Here is a 21,039-nt window from a genome sequence, read left to right on the forward strand (position 1 = left end):
GAAAAGGAATGTTTTGCTTTGTAATTAAAATTTAGGGGATTCGAGATTCAAGTTACTTACAGTCAGTTTAGTTGAGGTTGTTGATTCAAGTTAGTTAGCTTTCCTGAAATGAATAATTGGGCATTAATGATTAGTTAAATTGATCAAAGTGTACTATTTCATTGGCAGATCTGCTTCTAGTTGTAATGTACGACAGACAATACTACTGACGGACGCGACAGAACGGGGCCCAGAATAAACGCCTCAAGATTTATGTTCCCTTGACAAGTTAGTTTTCATCTTTTATTTTCCAGTAAATTTATTTGATTTCCTTTAAATTTGAAATACATTATAGGTTCCCTTTGTACACTATTGAACACTAATGAAAAAACTTGTTTTCCAAAATAGTGCATGAACTTTGTGTAACCTTCCCCAGTACATGTTTTAAAAATAATAATGTTGGAAAATATTCCAAAAACAAATTGAAATCCTGTCAAAGTCACCCCGTCTTACGGTACTTACAAATTTCAGCCTAGTTGAGTGCAAATAGAATTCAGTGTATCAAATTTACCATTATAAAGGCCACTGAGTTCATTTACATTGAATTCAATATTGATTAATTTTATCTAAAAGCAAATCAAATGATCCAAGTTTGATCAAAATTCATTGCAAATTGATTTTTATCCCGAGCAGACGGAAATAACTTGGGAAGGTCAGTTTTTGATATTGTGAGAAGATCAAAATCCGTTATTGGGATGATCGGATTAGTTGTTAAAATAACAAATTTCAATAACAAAGATTTGTTCGAAAAATAACTCAAATTGTTATTGCTCTGTTATTGCAATAACATACTAATAACATAGAATCCAGAACAATAGAATAACGAGGTTAGATATTCTGAGCGATGGATGCCCGGGCAGACGGTAATAACAAAATTCATGTCATTTCAATAACAGATTTTGTTAAAATAACAGAAACTGTTATTGAATATTCTTGTAAATAAATTTTCGAAGAAAAAATAATAACAGTTTCTGTTATTTTAACAAAAAATGTTATTGGGATGATATTCAATTGGAAATGTGGAATAAGATAATAATAACAGTTTAAGTTATGTTTTTCCATTTAATTCTAAAATAACAAGAATTGTTATTGGTTAGATATTACATTGGAAATGTGAAATAAGATGATAATAACAGTTTAAGTTATGGGTTTCCATTTTATTGCATAATAACAAAAACTGTTATTGGTTTGATATTCCATTGGGAATGAGAAAAAAGACGATAATAACAGTTTTAGTTATGTTTTCATACCGAGGACACACTCATTTTTATGATAGTAGAATAAATAAGGAAAATCAAACCTTATGTTTTTTTAATTTGAAGTCTCCTTTTGTGTTAAATAAGGATAAAATGAAAGTACCTACATATTATTTTTTGCTTTTATTATATAATGCAACAGGTTTTCCTACTATCTTAGTTTTCAGGGTGTGTTTGTTACAAATTATATAAGGGTAATTCTCCGCCAACTCACACAGCAGTTGCCCCGACCCCTCTTCGATTTGCGTGAAACTTTGTCCTAAGGGGTAACTTTTGTCCCTGATCACGAATCCAAGGTCCGTTTTTTGATATCTCGTGACGGAGGGGCGGTACGACCCCTTCCATTTTTGAACATGCGAAAAAAGAGGTGTTTTCAATAATTTGCAGCCTGAAACGGTGATGCGATAAATTTTGGTGTCAAAGGGACTTTTATGTAAAATTAGACGCCCGATTTGATGGCGTACTCAGAATTCCGAAAAAACGTATTTTTCATCGAAAAAAACACTAAAAAAGTTTTAAAAATTCTCCCATTTTCCGTTACTCGACTGTAAAAAATTTTGGAACATGTCATTTTATGGGAAATTTAATGTACTTTTCGAATCTACATTGACCCAGAAGGGTCATTTTTTCATTTAGAACATAAATTTTCATTTTAAAATTTCGTGTTTTTTCTAACTTTGCAGGGTTATTTTTTAGAGTGTAATAATGTTCTACAAAGTTGTAGAGCAGACAATTACAAAAATTTTGATATATAGACATAAGGGTTTGCTTATAAACATCACGAGTTATCGCGATTTTACGAAAAAAGTTTTGAAAAAGTTGGTCGTCATCGATCATGGCCGTTCATGGTCACCCGCGACAGACACGGACGACGAAATAAGAGAAACGCAAAAAGTAACTTTTTCAAAACTTTTTTCGTAAAATCACGATAACTCGTGATGTTTATAAACCCAAATATCTCTCTCAGAACACTCTATAATAAGTTCAAAATGAAATTTATGTTCTAAATGAAAAATGACCCTGCAGATCAATGTACATTAAATTTCCCATAAAATGACATGTTCCAAAATTTTTACAGTCGGTCAAAAGGAGAATTTTAAAACTTTAGTGTTTTTCGATGAAAAATACGATTTTCGAGTACGCCATCAAATCAGGCGTCATAAAAATCCCTTTGACACCTTCTATCATCAGGCTGCAAATAAAAACACCTCTTTTCGCATGTTCAAAATGGAAAGTCTTCCGTCACAGATATCCAACGGACCTCGGATTCGTGATCAGGGACAAAAGTTACCCCTTAGGACAAAGTTTCACGCAAATCGAAGAGGGGTCGGGGCAACTTTTCCCGATTTCGTGTGAGTTGGTAGAGAATTACCCATAACATAAGTACCTATTAAACCAACGGTTTACAAAATAAAAAGTGTCAAACGACCGGGGATTAGTTTACAAACTAAAATGGTTCAAACTAAAAAGTGTCAAACAACTGGGGGTTTAGTGTGCTTGCTCGATATTTTTTTTGTGGTTTTGTTGTTTGTGAACACTGAAAGAAAGGCACATAGTAATGTCACATGTTTTACACATGAATCTACCCCATTCGACTTCGCATGTGAATGTCATGTGTAAATCACATAGAAATTTTTCATTCCGAGAACCGGTAAATTCATGTGAAATTCTCATCGAAATGAAATGAAAAAACATGTGAGATTCACATGTCACAACAATTAATTAGCACGTGAAATTCTTTTGAATATGAAATGGACAGCAGGCAAAAAAAAAATCCCGTAGGTAAAATATCGAATAAAAACAACAATTATTTAAAAATATATTTATCACATTTTATTTAGTTTAAAAAAACTGAAACAAAATAAGCACATCTCGGCAAATCCGGCCAGGTCGCAATTACACAATCCACCAAGAATTCTCTTGCGTTGCCACATCGATTGGTTGCCTTTGGCTGGTCCTCAGTCACTGGTAGCAAAAAATCGCCAGATTTTTCTTTGAGGCCTCTTTGGACACTGTGCGCACTCGAAGCTTAATCTAAATTCGGTCCACTTGCACTCCACTTTTTACTCGGTTTCCTTAGAAGAAATAGAACAACTTTTCAGCTTAGCAATATTTTAAAATAATCAAAGTGCTTACCGTGACCAAACACGATTCCTCATGATAAAATCCTAATTTTAATCAATTGAAACTTGTGGGCCTCGGGACGAGCTCCGAACGTGTCTTACTCCTACTCGCCATCTTGCTTAATGAATTTCCGAAAAAAAAAATCGACACTTGACTTTCAAATTCAAAACATACAGTTTTAACGTGGTTTCCACTTCACTATCAAAGGAAAAGACTGATGGGGCCAATCCAAGAGAAATTCACTTGAATCTAACGTGAACACCATGCGATAAAAGAATGAAAATACTTACGCTAGCAATCAGCTGGTTTCAAATGATTATCATATCCATGTGACATGTAAATCATGTGAGGGTCAAAGGAAAAGCATTCTGAATTATCGTGTTCATTTTTAGAGAAGCTCACGTGAAAAAACATGTGAATTTGCTATGTCAGATTTTTTCAGTGAACGGCACCTGCCGCTGCATGGCCTGCTTGGATGAACTGTCAAAATCGTTTGTTTAGGTTAGCGCTCCGTGCCAAATGGATTTTTTAACCCGTGCGATCCCGCGATTTGCAATAAGTTCGTTTTGGTGGTGATCCAAAGTTATCAACGGCCGCCCAAATGGAACCGAACGCCGTTTGATTGTAGGAGGATGGTAACGGCGAGCAGAACGGGAAGGTGTAGCAGGTGGTCAAGGCGCAGAAGTTCCATATCGGTTTCACGAAACACAACTTCTAACTCCGCAAGTTCACAGGCAGCCTGCGAAAATGATAAACAAGAAGCCTTCCAAGAAGAGGGCCCCGGCAAGAAGGTGGCCAACCCGCGCACCAAGAACTACGGAATCGGCCAGGATGTGCAACCCAAGCGAAATCAGTCCCAGTTTGTGCGCTGGCCCACGTACTTCCGCATCTAGCGGCACTGGGCGTGCTGCAGAAGTGCCTCTGCAGCTGTTTTAGCTGCTCGAGAAGTACCGCCCGGAGAAGCCGACCGTCAAGATCCAGCGCCTCTAGGCCAAGGCGGAAGACCCGCCCGCCAGGAAAATGAACCAGCTACGCCAGGGTGCCAACACCTTGGTTTGGTGACAGAAGAAGTTCCAGCTCGTGGTCATCATCACCGGCCGGCCCTGTGCCGCAAGATGGGCATCCCGTCCGCATCATCAAGTTCAAGTCCCGCCTGGGAACGCTGCATTGCCCTCACCCAGATCGACAAATCGGACCGTGCCAACCTCGGAAAGCAAACCAACTTCAACGACCGGTACGAGATGATCCGCATGCACTTGGGAGATGACCTGCTGGGCCCAAGAGAATGGCCCGCATCACCAAGGTCGAGAAGGCAAAGGCGCGTGAGCTGACGCAGAAGACAGCGTAAATCTTCGAGTCGGGTGTGTGTGGTTTATCAAAAAATCTTGTATGAGTAAGGCTGAGAGCTCTCAGGTGTAAAGATTCTTACGGTTTAAGAGAAAAACGCGCGGAGAGAAACAAAATATAAAACAGTTAACGTTATGCTTTATCTCATTATGGAAAGAGTCACGTTGGATGTGGCAACCTTAGCGCACCTTAGCAGGTTCTTCTTAAAGTTGTGCTGATGAACAGGGAGAACCTTGATGCAGTGTGCCATTGAAACGTACGGCCGGAAGTCTGAACCCTGCAGCGTGTTGTCCATCGAGTTGGACAGAACGTAAGACCCGCCCGTTGCCAATCCTGTGATCGTGGCCTTGCGTCCTCGAAATCTGAAAATCACGTCCCGCTTGGGACGTCCCACATCTTCATCTCGTTTCCAATCCTACCGGACATGATCTGCTTCGGTGTGTCGCTAAAGCAAACGGCCGTTAGCATGAAATCGCTGTCAAACGAGTGAATCACAGATCAACGTAAATCCCCACCGCGCATCCTGTCAGATGTTGATAATGTTCGCGTGACCCTGCATCTTCCGGAACCTCGTACACGTCCGAACGTCTTGTTCGCACGGCACCCGTGTGGCCATTCATCAACCCGACGTTGTCGCATTGTACTCGATTCACAGGTAAATCGGTCGGTCAAATCCTGTCGAAACCAGATACTGCTCATTCGAATGAAATTCGGTGGAAAATTCCTCCCCGCCGTGACCCTCCAGCAGCATAATTGGCGTAAACAGGCTCGAGTTGCTCTTCGATGAGCTACTTTTCCTTGGTCGTGCAACTCCTCAGATCGGTGCGGGTTTTATCGCTCTGTGGAACCGCGACGAGCGCGTCGCTCGGACGCTTCTGGGCCGCCGAAATCACTGCGAACAATCGTTGCTCCTGCCGCTGTGCTCTCAAAAACTGAGCTGTCATTGATCAAAAACGATGACCAAAACCAAAACCGCCAAAACCTTTTCTGAATATTTATCAAAACAAACAGCTGACTTTGCGAGCAAGGCCGGTGCGACGGTAGTGGGCACGTTCTTTTGTTACGTAACGCAAAAAAAAAAATGACCCCCATCGTATGTGGTTTCCCCAAATGACGTTTCATTAAATATTTAACATTCCAAAGTACAATTAAAGACTTGATTTTTTTTTTGAAAGGTCCAATAAGCTTTTGTTTTCCATATGTTTATAGGACCTATTCAAAAAAAACTCTGGATTTTCTCGGTTTTTATGAAATATTTTCGTTTAATTTTAGTAATTAAAACAAAACATAAACTAAGAAACCCGCAATATTCATTATGCGACTGCCAAATAATAATTTAAAAACAATCGTTTTTACTTTATGCGCAAACGTTGTTTTCGAACGCCCCCCAACACAGCTTGAAAGTTGAAACGTCAAACGACATCATCGAAGAAGGCGAAATGTTGTTGTTGTGGTGGGCGTTGGGCGATCGCGTTTGTCCGCCCGGAGTCCGGACAGAAAAATCGTGCAAGTCGCGCGTGAGTGTGTGTGTTTTGTTTACATCTTTGTTCAAATTCGCCGCACTTGTGATGAAAAGCTTGTTTTGTTTTGGTTTTTGTGCGCGGTCGGACGGTCGCGTTTGTTTTTTTTTCGATTCGTTTGTGTCCGGACAATTTGTTCCGTTCAGTTCCGTTGGTTCGAGCCGATGAAGCGACAGTGGAAGTGCAGGACCAAGTTCTAGATAGCATGGATAATGGATAGCAAGCGGAGTCAATTCTGCAACCGCGAAACTTCTAAAAGCTCTGGGAGATTACGGATGATGTTGTTGTTGCAGCTAAACAGGTGCGTTACGCGGTGTAGGATCTTTGCTACCGGCAGGTAAGTATAACTAAGTTTCAAATCTATGTTTGTCGATCTGGCAATAATTTCCACTTTTTTAACAGCGCCTTATGGAGGAGGAGGACGCAACATCGGTGCATTTCGGGCAGCTGGGTTTCGTGGGACGCATCTGTCCAGCAGCATGTGCTGTCACATTCCAGAATGTTTTGGAGTCTACGTGGCCCAGAGATGGGCGGTGGAGCATCTGATTCAAAACTGCAACACGTCGTTCAGATAAGTATTGTTTACTTTTTTTTAATTTAAACCCTCAAAACTTTGAATTCTAGAATACATTTTCAAAACGTTTTAACCTTTTGAAAATGTAAGCGAGAATCATTATTTTCGCTAACTGCTTCAAAGATCCTATGTACATAGGAAACCCATAGCGCATTTGTTGTTTTGAAAAAGTAATCTAGATTTTTTCTCAGAGATGTAGCAATATTTTGAAATGCTTTTGTATGTGTTAATGAATAATATGAACTAATTTCTAGCAAAATTTCATCCAGATTTTAAAAAAACATATGAGCTTTGCTTCAAACCAAAAAATAAACTAAAGACTGGCATTTTTTAAAATTTCTAAGAATAAAATACTCAATACTTCACAATGAATTTTAAAACAAGTAGGAAAAGTTTTTCAACATTTAATTTATTTACTAGACTCTTCCTGTTTACTTTTTAAATTGATACTTTGTGTGTCATTTTTATTTTCAGAATCGCGAAACGCAAACCGGAAGAAATGACGATTATAGATGGGAGAACAAGATCGTCAAAGTATGCTGTTTGATTGAACGGTAGAAGAACAATCAAACCTGAAAACGCCGACAAATGGATGCTCAACCATTATCAGGTATGTTTAATTAATATTATGCCTCAGTGATTATATCACTTTTTATTATATTTTTAAAACAGGGCTGTAAGCACACACTCTCAACTCCATCAACTTTGCTGATTTTTACTATTTAAACAACTCATTTTGTAAAACATTTGATAGAAACTAGCTTGATAACTCCCTATTGGACTAATTATCACTTAATTTCAGTTGAAAACGCTTTCTATGGGCTAAAATTGAATGTCAAATTGAAGCCAACATAAGAGGCACGATGGAATTCGATGCTGTTACCCCACAATGGCAATCAAAATTCTTTTTCAAAATCAAACTAGGCAAAGAATACACGGAGAATGTAAACAAACTGCCTCACAACAATGAATAATCGCCAATATCTATAAATATTATAAATATTTAGCACTGAGCAATGCATGCCAATATTAATGTTAATGTGGATGGTTTGATTTTTTTGGGATTAATGATAACGCCTTTTACCGTAGTAATCTTTGTAATCTTTAGGTAATAATTTTATTCAGTACTTGAAAAATGTCTCAGAGGAGTGGAAGGGGTGTTTGAAGGGTCCTAAATGGGAGGGTGCATTTAAAACGAATGAAATTATTTTTGGGATCAAAATCCATGTGATAAAATAATAACACTTTTTGTTATGCAATCAATCCATATAAATAACAGTTTTTGTTATTTGGGTGCTCCCCATCCATCGCTCAGAATATCTAACCTCGTTATTCTATTGTTCTGGATTCTATGTTATTAGTATGTTATTGCAATAACAGAGCAATAACAATTTGAGTTATTTTTCGAACAAATCTTTGTTATTGAAATTTGTTATTTTAACAACTAATCCGATCATCCCAATAACGGATTTTGATCTTCTCACAATATCAAAAACTGACCTTCCCAAGTTATTTCCGTCTGCTCGGGCATGGGGAGCACCCAAATAACAAAAACTGTTATTTATATGGATTGATTGCATAACAAAAAGTGTTATTATTTTATCACATGGATTTTGATCCCAAAAATAATTTCATTCGTTTTAAATGCACCCTCCCCATTTAGGACCCTTCAAACACCCCTTCCACTCCTCTGAGACATTTTTCAAGTACTGAATAAAATTATTACCTAAAGATTACAAAGATTACTATGGTAAAAAGGCGTTATCATTAATCCCAAAAAAATCAAACCATCCACATTAACATTAATATTGGCATGCATTGCTCAGTGCTAAATATTTATAATATTTATAGATATTGGCGATTATTCATTGTTGTGAGGCAGTTTGTTTACATTCTCCGTGTATTCTTTGCCTAGTTTGATTTTGAAAAAGAATTTTGATTGCCATTGTGGGGTAACAGCATCGAATTCCATCGTGCCTCTTATGTTGGCTTCAATTTGACATTCAATTTTAGCCCATAGAAAGCGTTTTCAACTGAAATTAAGTGATAATTAGTCAATAGGGAGTTATCAAGCTAGTTTCTATCAAATGTTTTACAAAATGAGTTGTTTAAATAGTAAAAATCAGCAAAGTTGATGGAGTTGAGAGTGTGTACAGCCCTGTTTTAAAAATATAATAAAAAGTGATATAATCACTGAGGCATAATATTAATTAAACATACCTGATAATGGTTGAGCATCCATTTGTCGGCGTTTTCAGGTTTGATTGTTCTTCTACCGTTCAATCAAACAGCATACTTTGACGATCTTGTTCTCCCATCTATAATCGTCATTTCTTCCGGTTTGCGTTTCGCGATTCTGAAAATAAAAATGACACACAAAGTATCAATTTAAAAAGTAAACAGGAAGAGTCTAGTAAATAAATTAAATGTTGAAAACTTTTCCTACTTGTTTTAAAATTCATTGTGAAGTATTGAGTATTTTATTCTTAGAAATTTTAAAAATGCCAGTCTTTAGTTTATTTTGGTTTGAAGCAAAGCTCATATGTTTTTTTAAAATCTGGATGAAATTTTGCTAGAAATTAGTTCATATTATTCATTAACACATACAAAAGCATTTCAAAATATTGCTACATCTCTGAGAAAAAATCTAGATTACTTTTTCAAAACAACAAATGCGCCATGGGTTTCCTATGTACATAGGATCTTTTGAAGCAGTTAGCGAAAAATAATGATTCTCGCTTACATTTTCAAAAGGTTAAAACGTTTTGAAAATGTATTCTAGAATTCAAAGTTTTGAGGTTAAATTAAAAAAGTAAACAATACTTATCTGAACGACGTGTTGCAGTTTTGAATCAGATGCTCCACCGCCCATCTCTGGCCACGTAGACTCAAAACATTCTGGAATGTGACAGCACATGCTGCTGGACAGATGCGTCCCACGAAACCCAGCTGCCCGAAATGCACCGATGTTGCGTCCTCCTCCTCCATAAGGCGCTGTTAAAAAAGTGGAAATTATTGCCAGATCGACAAACATAGATTTGAAACTTAGTTATACTTACCTGCCGGTAGCAAAGATCCTACACCGCGTAACGCACCTGTTTAGCTGCAACAACAACATCATCCGTAATCTCCCAGAGCTTTTAGAAGTTTCGCGGTTGCAGAATTGACTCCGCTTGCTATCCATTATCCATGCTACAGTCAAACCTCTTTTTACGCGACCTCCTTTTACGCGAAATTTTTTTTACGCGGTTTTATTTACGCGAAGAATTCAAAATAACGCGAACTCAATTTACGCGAAAAATTCAAAATAACGCGGTCCGATTCTAAACTGTCGGAAGTCTTAACCATTATGGTCATATCTTCCTGTTCAACGGGGACCACAATCAAGGTTTTACCATCAGTAGCTTCGGTATACTCTACATCATATTGGGATGTTCTGGACAACTAAGAACATCCGGAAGTCACGAATAGAATATCTATCTGTTCAACGGGTGTTTGTACCGGTGTATCCACCATCGATATAGCTTCAGGTAGCTTCAGTGAGCCACGATGGACTCTCTGCGATCTGTTAGAATGTACGAGGTTATCCAGGAACTTCCGGAAGTCATGGCCTGTATATCTACCTAATCAACGGGGGTCTGTATGGCTATATTAACCATCGGTATAGCTTCAGGTAGCTTCAGCGGACCACAATGGACTCTCTGCGATCTGTTAGAATGTACGAGGTCATTCAGGAACTCCCGGAAGTCATGACCTGGATATCTACCTGATCAACGGGAGTCTATATGGCAATATTAACCATTGGTATAGCTTCAGGTAGCTTCAGCGGACCACGATGGACTCTCTGCGATCTGTTAGAATGTATGAGGTCATTCAGGAACTCCCGGAAGTCATGACATGGATATCTACCTGATCAACGGGGGTCTGTATGGCTATATTAACCATCGGTATAGCTTCAGGTAGCTTTAGCGGACCACGATGGACACTCTGCGGCATGTTGGATTGTTTTGGGTCATCCAGGAACTCCCGGAAGTTATGGCCTGGATATCTACCTGATCAACGGGAGTCTATATGGCTATATTAACCATCGGTATAGCTTCAGGTAGCTTCAGCGGACCACGATGGACTCTCTGCGATCTGTTAGAATGTACGAGGTCATCCAGGAACTCCCAGATGTCATGGCCTGGATATCTACCTGATCAACGGGGGTCTGTATGGCTATATTAACCATCGGTATAGCTTCAGGTAGCTTCAGCGGACCACGATGGACTCTCTGCGATCTGTTAGAATGTACGAGGTCATCCAGGAACTCCCAGATGTCATGGCCTGGATATCTACCTGATCAACGGGGGTCTGTATGGCTATATTAACCATCGGTATAGCTTCAGGTAGCTTTAGCGGACCACGATGGACACTCTGCGGCATGTTGGATTGTTTTGGGTCATCCAGGAACTCCCGGAAGTCATGGCCTGGATATCTACCTGATCAACGGGAGTCTATATGGCTATATTAACCATCGGTATAGCTTCAGGTAGCTTCAGCGGACCACGATGGACTCTCTGCGATCTGTTAGAATGTACGAGGTCATCCAGGAACTCCCAGATGTCATGGCCTGGATATCTACCTGATCAACGGGGGTCTGTATGGCTATATTAACCATCGGTATAGCTTCAGGTAGCTTCAGCGGACCACGATGGACTCTCTGCGATCTGTTAGAATGTACGAGGTCATCCAGGAACTCCCAGATGTCATGGCCTGGATATCTACCTGATCAACGGGGGTCTGTATGGCTATATTAACCATCGGTATAGCTTCAGGTAGCTTCAGCGGAACACGACGAACACTCTGCGGCATGTTGGATTGTTTTGGGTCATCCAGGAACTCCCGGATGTCATGGCCTGGATATCTACCGGATCAACGGGGGTCTATATTGGTGAATTAACCATCGATATAGCTTCAGATAGCTTCAGTGGACCACGATGGACATCCTGTGGCATGTTGGATTGTTTTGGGTCATCCAAGAACTCCCGGAAGTTATGGCCTGGATATCTGCTGGATCAACGGGGGTCTATATGGGTGAATTAACCATCGGTTTAGCTTCAGATAGCTTCAGCGGACCACGATGGACACTCTGTGGCATGTTGGATTGTTTTGGGTCATCCAGGAACTCCCGGATGTCATGGCCTGGATATCTACCGGATCAACGGGGGTCTATATGGGTGAATTAACCATCGGTATAGCTTCAGGTACCTTAAGTGGCCCACGATGGACAATTTGTGACATGTTAGATTGTGTAGAGACATCCAGGAACTCGTCCTCAAATACGAATGCTAGTTCTAATGGGACATTTATGCGTTGAGCAGGTAGAAATCCAGGCCATGACTTCCGAGAGTTCCTGGATGACCCAAAACAATCCAACAAGCCACAGAGTGTCCACCGTGGTCGACTGAAGCTACCTGAAGCTATACCGCTGGTTAATATGGCCATACACCCCGTTGAACAGGTAGATATCCAGGCCATGATTCCGGGAGTTTTGGATGACCTCGTACATTCTAACAGATCGCAGAGAGTCCATCGTGGCTCACTGAAGCTACCTGAAGCTATACCGATGGTTAATTCACATATAGACCCCGTTGATCGGTAGATATCCAGGCCATGACATCCGGGAGTTCCTGGATGACCCAAAACAATCCAACATGCCGCAGAGTGTCCATCGTGGTCCACTGAAGCTATCTGAAGCTAAACCGTTAATTCACCCATATAGACTCCCGTTGATCCAGCCAGATAACTTCCGGGAGTTCTTGGATGACCCAAAACAATCAACATGCCACAGGATGTCCATTGTGGTCCACTGAAGCTATCTGAAACTATACCGATAGTTTATTCACCCATATAGACCCCATTGATCCGGTAGATATCCAGGCCATGACATCCGGGAGTTCCTGGATGACCCAAAACAATCAACATGCCGCAGAGTGTTCATCGTGGTCCGCTGAAGCTAAGCTATACCGATGGTTAATATAGCCATACAGACCCCGTTGATCAGGTAGATATCCGGGCCCTGGATGACCTCGTACATTCTAACAGATCGCAGAGAGTCCATCGTGCCTCACTGAAACTACCTGAAGCTATATCGATGGTGGATACACCGGTACAAACACCCGTTGAACAGATAGATATCCTGGCCATGACTTCCGGGAGTTCCTGGATGACCCAAAACAATCGAACATGCAGCAGGATGTCCATCGTGGTCCACTGAAGCTATCTGAAGCTATATCGATGGTTAATTCACCCATATAGACCCCCGTTGATCCGGTAGATATCCAGGCTATGACATCCGGGAGTTCCTGGATGACCCAAAACAATTCAACATGCCGCAGAGTGTTCATCGTGGTCCGCTGAAGCTACCTAGAGCTATACCGATGGTTAATATAGCCATACAGACCCCCGTTGATCAGGTAGACATCCAGGCCATGACTTCCGGGAGTTCCTGGATGACCTCGTACATTCTAACAAATCGCAGAGAGTCCATCGTGGCTCACTGAAGCTACCTGAAGCTATATCGATGGTGGATACACCGGTACAAACACCCGTTGATCAGATATATATCCTGGCCATGACTTCCGGGAGTCCCTGGATGACCCAAAACAATTGAACATGCCACAGGATGTCCATCGTGGTCCACTGAAGCTATCTGAAGCTATATCGATGGTTATCACCCATATAGACCCCCGTTGATCCGGTAGATATCCAGGTCATGACATCCGGGAGTTCCTGGATGACCCAAAACAATCCAACATGCCGCAGAGTGTCCATCGTGGTCCGCTGAAGCTATCTGAAGCTATACCGATGGTTAATTCACCCATACAGATCCCCGTTGATCCGGTAGATATCCTGGCCATGACTTCCGGGAGTTCCTGGATGACCCAAAACAATCGAACATGCCACAAGATGTCCATCGTGGTCCACTGAAGCTATCTGAAGCTATACCGATGGTTAATATGGGCATACAGATCCCCGTTGATCAGGTATATATCCAGGCCATAACTTCCGGGAGTTCTTGGATGACCTAGTACATTCTAACAGATCTCAAGGTAACCATCGTAGGTCACGGAAGCTACCTGCAATTATTACGATGGTGGATACACTGGTACAGACCCTTGTTGAACAGGTAGATAATCAGTTCATTACTTCCGGAAGTTCTTGGATAACCCAGAACATCCCAACATGCTGTAGAATATACAGCGCAGGTCACTGTAGCTATTTGAATAACCCGGAATTACATTATTATTATTAAAAAAATATAATACTTTATAAAACTAAAAAATACTGAAAACTCTTTTTGCGCGAGCAATTCAAAATAGCGCGAACTTTTTTTACGCGAAAAATTCAAAATAACGCGAACTTTTTTTACGCGATTTTTTTTTACGCGAGAACCAAAATTCGCGTAAAAAGAGGTTTGACTGTATCTAGAACTTGGTCCTGCACTTCCACTGTCGCTTCATCGGCTCGAACCAACGGAACTGAACGGAACAAATTGTCCGGACACAAACGAATCGAAAAAAAAACAAACGCGACCGTCCGACCGCGCACAAAAACCAAAACAAAACAAGCTTTTCATCACAAGTGCGGCGAATTTGAACAAAGATGTAAACAAAACACACACACTCACGCGCGACTTGCACGATTTTTCTGTCCGGACTCCGGGCGGACAAACGCGATCGCCCAACGCCCACCACAACAACAACATTTCGCCTTCTTCGATGATGTCGTTTGACGTTTCAACTTTCAAGCTGTGTTGGGGGCGTTCGAAAACAACGTTTGCGCATAAAGTAAAAACGATTGTTTTTAAATTATTATTGGCAGTCGCATAATGAATATTGCGGGTTTCTTAGTTTATGTTTTGTTTTAATTACTAAAATTAAACGAAAATATTTCATAAAAACCGAGAAAATCCAGAGTTTTTTGAATAGGTCCTATAAACATATGGAAAACAAAAGCTTATTGGACCTTTCAAAAAAAATCAAGTCTTTAATTGTACTTTGGAATGTTAAATATTTAATGAAACGTCATTTGGGAAACCACATACGATGGGGGTCATTTTTTTTTGCGTTACGTAACAAAAGAACGTGCCCACTACCGTCGCACCGGCCTTGCTCGCAAAGTCAGCTGTTTGTTTTGATAAATATTCAGAAAAGGTTTTGGCGGTTTTGGTTTTGGTCATCGTTTTGATCAATGACAGCTCAGTTTTTGAGAGCACAGCGGCAGGAGCAACGATTGTTCGCAGTGATTTCGGCGGCCCAGAAGCGTCCGAGCGACGCGCTCGTCGCGGTTCCACAGAGCGATAAAACCCGCACCGATCTGAGGAGTTGCACGACCAAGGAAAAGTAGCTCATCGAAGAGCAACTCGAGCCTGTTTACGCCAATTATGCTGCTGGAGGGTCACGGCGGGAGGAATTTTCCACCGAATTTCATTCGAATGAGCAGTATCTGGTTTCGACAGGATTTGACCGACCGATTTACCTGTGAATCGAGTACAATGCGACAACGTCGGGTTGATGAATGGCCACACGGGTGCCGTGCGAACAAGACGTTCGGACGTGTACGAGGTTCCGGAAGATGCAGGGTCACGCGAACATTATCAACATCTGACAGGATGCGCGGTGGGGATTTACGTTGATCTGTGATTCACTCGTTTGACAGCGATTTCATGCTAACGGCCGTTTGCTTTAGCGACACACCGAAGCAGATCATGTCCGGTAGGATTGGAAACGAGATGAAGATGTGGGACGTCCCAAGCGGGACGTGATTTTCAGATTTCGAGGACGCAAGGCCACGATCACAGGATTGGCAACGGGCGGGTCTTACGTTCTGTCAACTCGATGGACAACACGCTGCAGGGTTCAGACTTCCGGCCGTACGTTTCAATGGCACACTGCATCAAGGTTCTCCTGTTCATCAGCACAACTTTAAGAAGAACCTGCTAAGGTGCGCTAAGGTTGCCACATCCAACGTGACTCTTTCCATAATGAGATAAAGCATAACGTTAACTGTTTTATATTTTGTTTCTCTCCGCGCGTTTTTCTCTTAAACCGTAAGAATCTTTACACCTGAGAGCTCTCAGCCTTACTCATACAAGATTTTTTGATAAACCACACACACCCGACTCGAAGATTTACGCTGTCTTCTGCGTCAGCTCACGCGCCTTTGCCTTCTCGACCTTGGTGATGCGGGCCATTCTCTTGGGCCCAGCAGGTCATCTCCCAAGTGCATGCGGATCATCTCGTACCGGTCGTTGAAGTTGGTTTGCTTTCGAGGTTGGCACGGTCCGATTTGTCGATCTGGGTGAGGGCAATGCAGCGTTCCCAGGCGGGACTTGAACTTGATGATGCGGACGGGATGCCCATCTTGCGGCACAGGGCCGGCCGGTGATGATGACCACGAGCTGGAACTTCTTCTGTCACCAAACCAAGGTGTTGGCACCCTGGCGTAGCTGGTTCATTTCCTGGCGGGCGGGTCTTCCGCCTTGGCCTAGAGGCGCTGGATCTTGACGGTCGGCTTCTCCGGGCGGTACTTCTCGAGCAGCTAAAACAGCTGCAGAGGCACTTCTGCAGCACGCCCAGTGCCGCTAGATGCGGAAGTACGTGGGCCAGCGCACAAACTGGGACTGATTTCGCTTGGGTTGCACATCCTGGCCGATTCCGTAGTTCTTGGTGCGCGGGTTGGCCACCTTCTTGCCGGGGCCCTCTTCTTGGAAGGCTTCTTGTTTATCATTTTCGCAGGCTGCCTGTGAACTTGCGGAGTTAGAAGTTGTGTTTCGTGAAACCGATATGGAACTTCTGCGCCTTGACCACCTGCTACACCTTCCCGTTCTGCTCGCCGTTACCATCCTCCTACAATCAAACGGCGTTCGGTTCCATTTGGGCGGCCGTTGATAACTTTGGATCACCACCAAAACGAACTTATTGCAAATCGCGGGATCGCACGGGTTAAAAAATCCATTTGGCACGGAGCGCTAACCTAAACAAACGATTTTGACAGTTCATCCAAGCAGGCCATGCAGCGGCAGGTGCCGTTCACAAACAACAAAACCACAAAAAATATCGAGCAAGCACACTAAACCCCAGTTGTTTGACACTTTTTAGTTTGAACCATTTTAGTTTGTAAACTAATCCCCGGTCGTTTGACACTTTTTATTTTGTAAACCGTTGGTTTAATAGGTACTTATGTTATATAATTTGTAACAAACACACCCTGAAAACTAAGATAGTAGGAAAACCTGTTGCATTATATAATAAAAGCAAAAAATAATATGTAGGTACTTTCATTTTATCCTTATTTAACACAAAAGGAGACTTCAAATTAAAAAAACATAAGGTTTGATTTTCCTTATTTATTCTACTATCATAAAAAAATGAGTGTGTCCTCGGGTATGAAAAACATAACTAAAACTGTTATTATCGTCTTTTTTCTCATTCCCAATGGAATATCAAACCAATAACAGTTTTTGTTATTATGCAATAAAATGGAAACCCATAACTTAAACTGTTATTATCATCTTATTTCACATTTCCAATGTAATATCTAACCAATAACAATTCTTGTTATTTTAGAATTAAATGGAAAAACATAACTTAAACTGTTATTATTATCTTATTCCACATTTCCAATTGAATATCATCCCAATAACATTTTTTGTTAAAATAACAGAAACTGTTATTATTTTTTCTTCGAAAATTTATTTACAAGAATATTCAATAACAGTTTCTGTTATTTTAACAAAATCTGTTATTGAAATGACATGAATTTTGTTATTACCGTCTGCCCGGGATTAAAAACAAGCCAAACCCGACAAACTTCGTCTTGTCTATTTTTGGTATGTTGACGTTTTGATATTGTTTGCCGAGTGCTTTCTGAAGGTTTGCTAAAATATCCACTCTAGATTAAATTTTCAAAACAACCTATCCTCCATGGGTTTCCTATGAAGGTAGGACCTTTTGAAAATTTAATAAAAACGAGCAGGGGCAAAGCTACGAACATTCGCGCACATAACAAGATTGATGATAAATTTACGCCTACGGTTAGGCAACCACTGCGTTTCTTTTTCGATGTTTTTGCGTTCGTCACTTGAGTATCATTCAGGTTCAATGAGTGATTAATTTGGCTTTTTTTTTGCGTTGATTCATGATTTCGCTTAATTAAATAGAGAGATATTTTTAAAAATTCAAGTAAAGTGAATTATTATTTGAACATTTTATGTTTGTAAAAGAATCATATTATCACAGAAAATCATGTTGGCACTGCTTTGAAACATTTCCATGGTTGTTACAAAATTCAATTTCATTAAAAAATACGTTTCTAATTTAGAGTTAAATATAATTTCTCTTTTTTCTCCCTTTAACAGAACTTCCCTCTTCATCGTAACCAGTCTAGTCTACGCGATGCTGCTGATCGTGGTGTGCGTCGCGTACGTCATCAGTGACGTCACCACGCACCGGCTGCCGGTCATCTACTACGAGGGCTTCTTCACCTACCTGTACGGGGCCAGCATCCTGTTCCTGCTGTACGTGTTCTGCTTCCTGCTGCAAGGTGGGTGTGAAGAATTTTAGCAAGAAATTTGGTTGATTTCAACAAAAAAGGGTTGCTAATTTGGCTAATTATTTTCTCCTTTCCCAATTTCGCAGAAAGCTCTTGTTGCAACGGAAAGCCCAAACCACCCAAAGAGAAGAAGCCAAAGAAGGAGAAGAAACCAAAGAAGGGTGACGCCGAAGCCGGGGCAGCCAAGGACGGAAAGGACGGCAAGGATGCCAAGGACGGGAAAGATGCCGGAAAGGACAAGAGCAAGGGTTCGGAGGACAAATCTAGCAAGGCTTCCGCCAAGGCCAGCCCGTATCAGGTGATTTCGATTGTTTTGAGATGTTTTCGGCATTGAGAAATCATGTATTTAAAGCACAATTAGCAGCATTGTCGTTGTCGTCGTCGTCGTTTTGTCATCAGTTTTTGCTAAATTTTGTTCCATTTTCCTTCTTTTTCAAAATTCATCCGCAACGCAAACAAACACACACAAAAACAAAACACAAAACAATGTTCAACTCCACCGGAAGGAAGTCTATCCGAAGAAGAAGCGCGATCTGCTGCGTGAATCGCAACAGCGAGTTGCCCCCGTAGGTGGTGGTAGTAGTGTGGTCGTTGTTGTTGGCGGAAGTAGTAGTAAAGCTGGTGGCCACGTCAGCCACCGACATCAACCGAAGGTAGTGTCTCCTTCCCCGTTCTTGTTGAACCGCGCGAGCATTGTTTGTTGCCTCCGAGTTGTGTGTCCTCCTTGTGGTGTGATGGTTTCGAGTGTATTCAGTAACTTACAGAATGACGAAAAAAGGTGGTGGCTAATGAAGTTATATTGTCATCATTTTAAATGCCAAATCACTAACAAAATAACATAATAAATATTGTTTAAGAGCGAGTTTTTCACCAATGTGTAACAGGTCGTATCGAGGTGCTCCGATTTTAATGAAATTTTCAGCGTTTGTTTGTTTATACATGAGATGAACTCATGCCAAATATGAGCCCTCTACGACAAAGGGAAGTGGGGTAAAACGGGCTTTGAAGTTTTAGGTCCAAAAAACCTAAAAAATCTTATAATTGCTCGCATTTCCGTAAAACTTCATCAATTCCAACTCTCTTAGATGCATTCGAAAGGTCTTTTGAAGCACTTCAAAATGTGCCATAGACATCCAGGATTGGTTCGACTTTTTCTCTTAGCTTTTGCATAGGGCGTCCAATTTTCCCGGGTTTTGAATTTCCCGGGAAACGGGAGAAATATTTTTGAAATCCCGGGAATTCCCGGGATCCCGGGATTTTTTTTTAAAACAACCATAAAATCTAATTTTTTATTAAATTTGTTATGTTTTTCAAGCTTACTAATATAGAATTAGCTCAATACTGTTAATTTTTGATATTCTATACTTCAATCTAAACAAGAAGAGCGATTTTGAGTTTGTTTGAAAAATATTGAATATTGTTGTTTTTTGTTGTGCTTTGGATTTTTAATGAATCATGATTTTTAATCCAACGTGATTTAAATTATTTCATATTAATCATCTTAAAATTTAGCATTAGCATTAGAATTAGCATTAGCAATAAAGGTCGCACAATTCCGGATGGCTGCACAACGCTTATCTTGCTGTTTAACTGTAATTAAACGTATGATAGCACTAGACTCTCATCCGGTTACAATATTCCAACACGGGAGATACCATGTTTTCCTCTTTAGATGAGCGTGTAATACTATCCAGTAAGATAAGGGGCTCCTGGCCGGTACCTTGCTAACCTCGGGGATTGGAAGGTATGTTAGTAAACATCTATCTAGAATGCGCAGAGATCTCTACGTCACCTAGTGGTATAGATGTTTGTAGGGAGGTTTTGGACTCAATGTTAGTAAATTGAACGTTTGTTTTTTTAACACCACCACCACCACCAAAACCATACCATCACCACAAAAAGCCATGCTAGATTTTAATACAAATACATTACAAAACGAACACAACAATTAAACCATCTTCCTGGCCCTGCTGCCCACACGATACTCGGCACCGCACTATTGATGCCATTATTTAATTATAATGACCAATCACCCCATGCACTCGAACAGCGACACAAAAGAAACGGAAAATCTTCATATTAATCATCTTAAAATCATTAAAAATTTCTATTGTTTTTCATAGGAAATGACTTCTTACGTTTAAAGAAATTCATTGAAACTGTAAACAAAAACAAGAAACGAAAACAAATAAAATGATACCATCCAATGTTAAATTTTAGAAAAGTTTATAATTTCATGTTTTATAAAAAAAAATATTTAAAAAATTATCTTAAAGCCACCACCGCCAACTGAGGGAAATCGGGAATGCAGTCTGAATAGGTTCAGGATATTTTAGAGCAATAAATTAGAAAATCGGTGTACTAATTATTATACTAAATCAGAAAATTATGCAAAAATATTGGGTTAAACAGCTGTCGTAGTTCGTTACTATTGTCCTAATTTGCTCCAGATGCCGATGTTTGATGAAAAATAATTTTTTTTTCAAGTTTAAAATCATCACAAAACGTAAATATTTATAAAATAAATAAAATTTAATGTAAAATATTTAAAGCGTTAAGCATTCTGCAAAATTTTAATAAT

General features: G+C 40.5%; 1 protein-coding gene and 2 pseudogenes across 11 annotated transcripts in view; 2 read left to right on the forward strand and 1 right to left on the reverse strand.

Annotated features, from left to right (window-relative positions):
• LOC6052025 (proton channel OtopLc) overlaps window positions 1-21,039 on the forward strand; it is a 130,404-nt gene that overhangs the window by 89,660 nt on the left and 19,705 nt on the right. For all 11 annotated transcript variants that reach the window (XM_038249627.1, XM_038249628.1, XM_038249629.1 and 8 more), the window contains 2 exons: window positions 18,265-18,449; window positions 18,545-18,756. In XM_038249627.1, the coding sequence (XP_038105555.1) occupies window positions 18,265-18,449; window positions 18,545-18,756 (397 nt within the window). The remainder of the gene's footprint in view (window positions 1-18,264; window positions 18,450-18,544; window positions 18,757-21,039) is intronic.
• On the forward strand, window positions 3,932-4,876 carry LOC119765543 (annotated as a pseudogene).
• On the reverse strand, window positions 15,927-16,869 carry LOC119765544 (annotated as a pseudogene).

This window comes from Culex quinquefasciatus, chromosome 1 (genome assembly GCF_015732765.1).
Source record: "Culex quinquefasciatus strain JHB chromosome 1, VPISU_Cqui_1.0_pri_paternal, whole genome shotgun sequence".
NCBI lineage: Eukaryota > Metazoa > Arthropoda > Insecta > Diptera > Culicidae > Culex > Culex quinquefasciatus.